The 9,033-nt window shown below is 39.1% G+C and overlaps 1 protein-coding gene across 7 annotated transcripts in view; it reads left to right on the forward strand.

The window, feature by feature from the left end:
- Positions 1-9,033, forward strand: part of LOC127962221 (neurexin-2-like) — a 408,062-nt gene that overhangs the window by 292,099 nt on the left and 106,930 nt on the right. For 6 of the 7 annotated variants that reach the window (XM_052561735.1, XM_052561731.1, XM_052561733.1 and 3 more), the window contains one exon: positions 6,027-6,200. In XM_052561735.1, coding sequence (XP_052417695.1) covers positions 6,027-6,200 — 174 coding nt within the window. Of the gene's footprint in view, positions 1-946; positions 1,276-6,026; positions 6,201-9,033 lie in introns of those variants that run through there. The other variant, XM_052561738.1, reaches the window with a different exon arrangement.

Genomic DNA, 9,033 nt, shown 5'->3' on the forward strand with positions numbered 1-9,033 from the left:
AAACATACTTGTGGTGTCTTTAGAAAGAAGACCCTTTGGGCTTCACTTTTCATCAACCAGATTTGATAATGCTCAAAAATATTAAAAATTATAGACACTGAAGTGCCTTGAATTTTTTTTTACCACTCTTAAATATTTTTTTTATTTGATATAAAAATACATGAAATGAGTCCTGGAGAAATCTAGAAAAGTAATGGGTTGAAAGCCACATGTCTCATGAGTTTCTATTTCAAATCTGAATAAAATATAATGAAAAATGAGACTCCTGCAAATATTTTTATGAGACTATGTCTATATCCTCTACCCCCCAAATATAAGAAAATATATTTCCCAACAGTATTGAAGGCTTCTACAAACTATTTAGTCAGTAAACATAACACTGCGTAGTTTTTTTTTTTTTCAATTATAAAACACTAGACAGAAACTTAGAAATCATATAAATGATTTATTTGAGCACTAGAAAAATACAATAAGAATAATTTGAGTAAGAAAAATAATAATAATAATAATAATAATAATAATAATAATAATAATAATAATAATAATAATAAAATATTTAACTTTGTTTGCCCATTACAGAACTTCCTGAGATTGCTAAAAATGCATCTTTTACAATGAATTATGATGCAAATAAGTTCTGATGTGCTGATGGCCACTTATACAGATGGTAATAACACAAATGCATGGTATAAGTAAATAATCCAGTCTCTTGGATAGCCGTGATCATACAGTGATAGCGAGCTGATTTGGGCTGATTTGCACTCAAACAGATGGTAATCATGCAGATACATTCACATTCAACATAAAACACACTCTCACATATATAAAACCTTTTTAAAAATAAAAGAAAGAAAGGAAAAACGCGATCGCTGTAAGCTCCGCCTCCATCAGCTGACAGGTGCGTCAGAGCGCGTCACATGCTCCAGGAGAGAGCGCCAAATTCAAATAAACTATCTTCCGCTTATCTTTCATTCATTCTTTTTTTCCGGTGGATCGCCTCATTCTGTTTGTGACACTGTACGCTGCAAAACCATGCCGTGTTTTTATTACCAAGACGCAGTTTCCGACTGTGAGTTATTCCATAACCGACGCAAACAGTTCTGTCGCTGAAGAAATGAAACATAAAAAAAGGAATTATGATCCATATTACAACGTTATTGCTTCGTTGGACTAAACGTGCTTCATGAGATGTCGTTCAGTGAACCCTTGCCTTTCTAACTGAACCGGGATTTACAGCTGTGGATGTGTTTATGACTTGTTATTACGACGGATCTGGTATGTACAGCGTTTCTAATGTTCATGTTTTTATGTGTACTGCTTACACAAATGTAGCAAATACAGTCTTTATAAGCTTTCCATTGAAAAACAGCGATCTGTCGTCGACGCTTGAGGCTTAGATCTTTATAATGATACATAGTTTGTCAAGATTGAATTTGTCCCGTTTCATTTAATCCATTCATAATCACTGACACGTGCGAGTGATGAGGCTTTGAGGATTAGGGCGTCGGGGTGCAGGTTAACAGGTTTTAACAGTAAATCACGTAAAAAAATCATTTTCAGAGTATGTTTTACAAGAAATATACATCTAGAATAATTAAATAAGTAGAAATAATTACTACCAGCTGGCGCCAGCACAAACATCTTTAGGAGTAATGAATGAAAATCTAAATGTTTACGATGTTTGTGATTTAAGGCGACTGCAGTGCAGCTTTATGCAAAGGAGCTGTGACACGGTGAGACAGCAGCCAATGGGAGCGCAGGCTAGTTATAGAGGTTAGTCCTGTCAGACTGATGATTTCTCTCACACTGAAGGCGTTTCTCAATGTCAAGGATACTTCCTTGGTAGTACTGATCCTTCCAAGTCACTTCCTTCAGAGGCTAGGTGAGACTCCTCTTTAGCATACGGAGAACACGTAACTGGAACAGGCTAGCAAGTGCACGTAATTGCGTCATTACGTCAGTGAAAAAGTCCGTTTGAATAACACTGTGAATGGTATCATTAAATTACTTTGGACAACTTAACTTATAAAATAAATGCCGTTGACGCAACCAATTGTTAAATGACAGGTCCGGTTCAGTTAACCATTTGTATTTGTATAATTTACAATATTGAACTGGCATTTAAACGTCAAACTTTACTTATATTTACTACAGTTATAACAAATGTAAAGTAAATAAAAACCGTTAACGCTCCGACTACGTTAATATTCAACATTATTTTAATTTTTGAACTAACGTTAGATTGCAAAGCTGCGCGCATAGGATTGTGGGTGATTTGAGAGCGTGAAGAGCGCGAAGGATACACGTATGCATCCTTTCCCGTGTATGGGATATTTTTCAAACGAAGGACTCAGTCCTTGGTTGAAATTCAGAGGATCCTCGACATTGGAACAGTCCCTCGACGGATGTCGATGACGTAGCATCCTCGAAATACTGGCTTCCGAGGATCCTTCCTTGACATTGAGAAACACCTTGAATCCTGACTAAAACAAGCCTCAAACGATGGCTGTCCCCATGATGTCATGATGTCATGTGACCAGAGCTGATGCACTGCATCATGGGAAGGTGAATCTCATGGTCACGTTTGCTCAGCTCTCCCTCGGTTCCTCTGGGTTTGATCGATATCATGCTTATATACTGTATACAGCTGTGCTGGGCTTTGTGTGTTAGAAAAGCCTAAAGAAATGAGTCAGACTTCTAAATGAAGTTATTTCAGTTTTAGCTGACTGTAGAGTTTCTGTCTGTAACGCATGAGTAAACCTACACTAGTGAGAATAACTCAAACTGAAGCTCCACAACACTTCAACATCAGTGAGAAAATGATTCATTATTCACTTCTGTACAGATGTTTGGGTCAGTGTTTCTGAAAGAAGTCTCTTCTGCTCACCGGGGCTGCATTTATCTGATGAAAAAAACAATAAAACAGTTAAATATTGATACAGTGTAAAAGAACTGTTTACTGTGTGAATTAAAATGTAATTTATTTCAGTATTTTCAGCATCATTCCTCCAGTCTTCAGTGTCACATGATCTTCAGAAATCAGAATAATATGATGATTTACTGCTCAAGAAACACTTCTGATTATTATCAGTGTTGAACACAGTCGTGCTGCTCAATATCTCTGTGGAAACTGTGCATTATTTTATTTTTCAGGATTCACAGATGAATAGAAAGTTCAGAAGAACAGTGTTCATTATTAAATGTCATTATAAATGCTTTTACTGTCATTTCTGATCAGTTTTAATGCAGGCTTGATGAGTTTGATGACCCTAACTTTAAAGGTTAGTGTAGATCTGTGGATCATCACAAAGGATATTATAATATGAAGTCAAATATTTCCTGTGGTTTATGAGACAGACAGAGTTTAAGACAGGAAGAGGATTCCCAGAGCACACCTCCTACTCCTGAGTCAAACAGATGAATAAAACATCAAATCATCTCTTCAGGAGATTCATAATTACTATCCTGTGAAGCTCATAAACATGAGGCCTGAGCTTCCCTTAACAGATCCGAATCAGAGCGTGCTTCATTCACACACACACACACACACACACACACACACACACACACACACACTCACAAACACTGCGTTACACACGTGAGAATACAGAGGAGATTACAGGAGGACAGGGACAACACCGCTTCAGTGACGTCTACACCAATCAAACAAGTGAATTTTTATTATTTTAAAGGCAGTCTTAAGGTAATGCACATCTAGACAAATTGCAGATGAATTAAAAACATAAAATACATCTAAAAAGACATCAAATAAGTATTAAAAAACCTCAATATAGAATACATCTAGAAAGATTAAAAGTAAAGTAGAATAAAGTACAAGAATTTAAAAAAAGAAAAAAAAAACTTAAGATAATCTACAAAAATTAATTGTGGCATTAAATTCAAAACCTTAATGCAATATAAAAAAAAGTATAGCTAGAATTAAAAATAGGAAAAAAGTAGTAGTAAAATAGTAAAAAGAAAAATCTAATAAAAATAAGTAGGATGTAAAAATGTAATGTAATATACAGTACATCTAGAAAAAATTAAATAAGTGAAATAAAAAAAGTGAAAGTGACGTAACATACAGCCATACACAGAATCTGTGCTATGCATTTAACCCATCCAAAGTGCACACACACACACACACACACACACACACACACACACACACACATAATATAGATCCAGAGAATAAAATGTAATAAGTTGAATATGGGTATAAAAATCCATCCTATCCCAGTTGTGTGTGTGTTTGACCAGGCTCAGATCTGACGGTGTTTCAGTGATTCAGACAGTAGGTGGCGCTGGCAGCAGCTTGAACTGGTGTAATGAGTGATCTGTGTATGTCCAGACTGGGTGAAGCGTAAAGAGTGTGTGTGTGTTGTTGAAGGGTGAAGCGTCTCTATAGGCTCGCACCTGAACCTCCGGCTTCCTGTGTCCGGCTCCGAGCCTCTGCTTCTGATCAGTGTGTAGTGAACTGAGCCGGAAACACTTCCCCTGCGTCTGACAGGCTCCTCACGAGGAACAGTGTTCAGGGCTATTAGCGTCTGAGCTCAGAGCATTAGCCAGGCTCTGCACAAACAAACTGGTCTTTTGTCTGCGTGAGTAATTGGTGTGAATCGACACAGTGAGAGCGTTTAATCCGTCCCGCTTTATCCTCTGTGTATCAGTGATAGTGACACAGCGTTATACAGTCATCAAACACGCTCATAGATTTATCACCAGAGTCAGACCCTTGATTTCGTCTCTGATTTCAGTGAATCTCTTCAGACACAGAATCACGGTGCACTGCTGTATCTGATGATCATTTACTGTAATAAGATGAACTCAGTGAGGCATTCATGTTTACTTTAACTGGGCAGAGATTTACACAGAACAAATGATCAAACCTCTTTTCTTCTTCGAGCATAGCCTGCTGTCACAAAACATGCATGCAATCTCCTGAATATGAGCGACTGATCATGAGAAGGCTCAGAATGAAACACTGACTCTTCACACATTAGTGAGTGTGCTCTCGCTGCAGTGCATGTGTTTGTCTCGTCCACTGCTCTTTTGAGGATCAATCCCACATAAATATGCAGATGTCATTCCTGAAACTTTGCAGCACCTGTGTGCCCAAAAAGATACATTTATACACATTCTGAATGGTTTCTAAAAAGCCAAGAAAGCACAAAGAGTGCTCCCTTTCTAATCACTGAGAAGCTGTTCCTCGTCGAACAAACCTGCAGAAATATAAAAATAAAAAAATTATATATAGATGAATAACTAAATGTAATGAAAGAAAAATAAATAAATAAATAAATGATGTGATAAAAACAACTAAAAAACAATTCCTTTGTAATTAGATTTAATCCTGAATTTATATTGTAATATATATAAATAAAATAAACATTAAATAACATAGTAAAATAATATATTAAACACACACACATGTATTATTTGTATGTACTTTAACTTGGAGTATCTAACTAGAACTAAACTAAAACTGAAATAAGAATGAGTAAGAGTTATATAGACAATAGAAATGGCAACACAACAGAATTACTGAAACTTTACGGCATGAGTTTCTCAGAGGTTTATTTCTGTGAGTTATTGACACAGGTCTGTCACCGTACAGCTGAAACTGGACCAAGCGCTTATATAATCAACTGAGGACCACAGAGACTAGTTCAGTGTGTTTTATTAGCTGGATTTGTTAGACGAGTGCTGATATTATGATATTTTAAATCATTTTAAATGTTTTTTTGTGGTTTAAGCAAATGATACAGGGCATATTTTTCTTCTTCACTGGAGGAAGTGTTATTATGGACTCCTGTTTGATTGTGATTGTGTTAAAGGGTTGATGATTTGCAGTTTGGTGTCATTGCATCTGTTTGTTTTTATATTGAACATGAATGTTTTATATCTCAGAGGGCTTTAAATATGAATCTGATCTGACTCATGTCTGTGAAAGATCCAACAGAAGCTGTAAAATGGTTTCCTGTGAGGAGAGAGCCTGAATGATGTGTGATGTGATGGTTCCTCAGGAGAGCTGTATATCGGTGGAGTAGCGAGGAGCATGTACAGCAGTCTGCCGAAGCTGATCGCGTCTCGGGACGGATACCAGGGATGCCTGGCCTCCGTGGACCTGAACGGCCGGCTGCCAGACCTGCTCGCAGACGCCCTCCACAGAGTCGGCCAGGTGGAGCGAGGATGCGACGGTCAGTCTCACACACACACACACACACACACACACACACACATATACATACATACATACACATTTATAAACTCAGTGCATTACGTCATTTCTATTTAGTTTGTTGAAGTATTAAAATAACTAAAAATTAAACTAAAACTTAACCTATAATAAATTCAGACATAATTTAACTAAAAATAAAATAAATAACAAATACAAATGAAATGACAGTGGTTTACAGTAATCCTAAAAAACAATACTGCCAAACACACATGCTAAAAACAACTTACTTACACATAGTAAGGAATGTTATTAAAAAAACGAAACGGAAGCGAAACAAGTAGTAGGAAAGAGGAGAAACACAAAGCTACACTTCTCCGCTGCTGGAGTCTCTGGTGGAGTCGATGGTCTTCACACGAGGAGACTTCACACTGCTTTTGTGCTCCAGCCTCACAGACTGTGTGTGCAAGATATGAACCTGGAATTATGAGAAGAAAAGTTAGAATTGAGAAATGTAAACGCAGAATTGCAAGAAAAATAGTCAGAATTGTGAGAAAGAAAAAAAAAATGGTAATTTTATTTATGTATTGTTTTATTTATTTTAATTCATTAACTTTTATTCTATGACTGAAACATGCTTTCATTGTTTTGAACCTGGAACATTCCTTTGATTTGTGATGTTCTACCCCTCAAAAACATTATCATTACTTGAAATAAAATAAATGTCATAAATGTAATAAAGAAAGAAAATTTAGCTTGTTGCCAAAGCATAATTTCCCATTTTATTTTAGTTTAACTTTAGCTATTAAATAACTAAAACTAAAATTAAATATAATAAAAACTGCATAAACATAATTATGATTAAGAAATAAAATCACACAATACCGTTTTTGTTGTTGTTGTTGTTGTTTTCTTCTCTCACACAATTTTGAATTTAAAAAAAAAAGAGAGTGAGAGAGTCAGAATAAAGTCAGAATAAAGAGAAGACTGAAGGCCTGGAGTATGAGGTCGTGGTGTAGAAGAGAGGATTTTAGGAATATACCCCACTTGAGGGTACAAAAATGCTTTGGCCAGACTGGGCACAAAGTGGAGATAGGAAGGGGCTACTGAGAGGAGCTGCAGATGCCCAACTCTCTTGAGAGAAGACATCACCAGAAGGAAGGTAGTCTTGATCGTAAGATGGCCATCAGAGATCTCCTTGATGGGTTCGAAGGGAGGCCTACAGAGAGCTTCTAGCACCACAGCCAGGTCCCGAGAGGGGACATGAGATCGTACAGGACGCCTGAGCCTCAGCACACTGCAGCTGGTGGTGAGACTGGAAGCTACGAGTTGTGCCCCTCAGGGTCCACACACACGCCTCCGGGCAGGGGTGGATTATTGTGCCCTCCGTCTGTGAGAGGAGGTCCCTCCTGACGGGAATCTCCAATGGAGAGCTGTTGAGGAGGGAAATCAGGTCCGAGAACCTTACTCAGCCGGGCCAGAACAAGGCTTCTGGCAGCAGACGGACCCCGTCACAGTGCACTCTCTCCAGAACTCTTGGGAGCGGAGCGATCGGGGGGGAAAGGCATACAAATAAAGCCTTGACCACGTCTGTACTATGGGATCCAGCCCCAGTGGAGCTGGATGAGTCAAAAGAACCAGAGGGGACAATGCGATGTCAAGTCACAAACAGGTCCGGCTGAGCCTTGCCAAAATTTCTCCATATCTGCTTCACCACCTCGGTGCGAAGCCTCCATCCCCTGTGGCCTTGACCCCTGCCTTGACAGGATGTCTGCTCCCATATGAAGATGCCCAGGATGGTGAACTGCTCTCAGTGAGAGGAGTTTGCCGTGGGACCGCACAAGGATCTGGTAGTAGTTTGTTCAAATGGCATGTGATCAGACCTCCTTGGTGGTTGATATGATAGACAACTGTGTTGTCAGTGCGCACCAACACATGGCCTCCGGTACCCAGTTTACTCTTCTGTGGTTACAACTCGAGTTACAACTCTAAAAGCTCCTCATACTGGAGCAATTGAGGCGGCGAGTCCTCATTGACTCTCACTACGTCAACCCCCTCAGAAGAAGACAGGCAGAGCGTTGAGTACGTTACCCAGGGGAAGTTACCACAGAGCGGGCTTCTAATCCCAGGGAGCGGGCGCTGGATCTGGTGGGTGAGGAAGAAGATAGGGACTCGCCCGTCTCCATTACCCACAAGTGTAATCACTTCTCCTGCTTGGCAGAAGTAGGACCAGCACCACTGGGAACTCTAGAGAAGACTCCCCCTGCAAAGAGAGGCTTCCGGGAGCAGAGAACATGCATGGAGAGACCTTGCAATGCGGTTTCATCGCTCGTGCTTTTGAGCTTCCTGGTCACCCCGTCCGTGACGTCTCGCCCATCCATCGGACTGATTACACACGTGGTTCAGAGCCGGTCACGCTGGAGGGCATTCCCAAAGTGACCTTCAATGCAGCTAGAGTTCCCAAAGAGGAACATAAAATACTAAGATAAAATCAAATTAAAAATATTCAAAACTATAATAGTATTTTAGTGACCGTCAAATGACCCTGATATGCAGACATTTGACGTTGAGCCTATTTTTCTTTCATCTTTCTGTGTGGGGTGTTTTTCTGTGCTATATGCATCCTGCAGCAGCAGAAGACATTGGGTTTGAGACGGTCAGCTCACTATCTGCATTCAGCCTGGTTAAACTTCATGCAAAACATCTTTGGATTTTTTACTTCTTTAACATTTATACATTCAGAATGGCTGAATATATCTCTAAACATATTAGCATTAAGCATGCATGAGAAATGCTTCTATCTACATGGTGTGTACGAGTGAATGCTGGGTTCACGCAGACGTCTGACAGCATGC

This window comes from Carassius gibelio, chromosome B7 (assembly GCF_023724105.1).
Source record: "Carassius gibelio isolate Cgi1373 ecotype wild population from Czech Republic chromosome B7, carGib1.2-hapl.c, whole genome shotgun sequence".
In the NCBI taxonomy this organism is placed as follows: Eukaryota; Metazoa; Chordata; class Actinopteri; order Cypriniformes; family Cyprinidae; genus Carassius; species Carassius gibelio.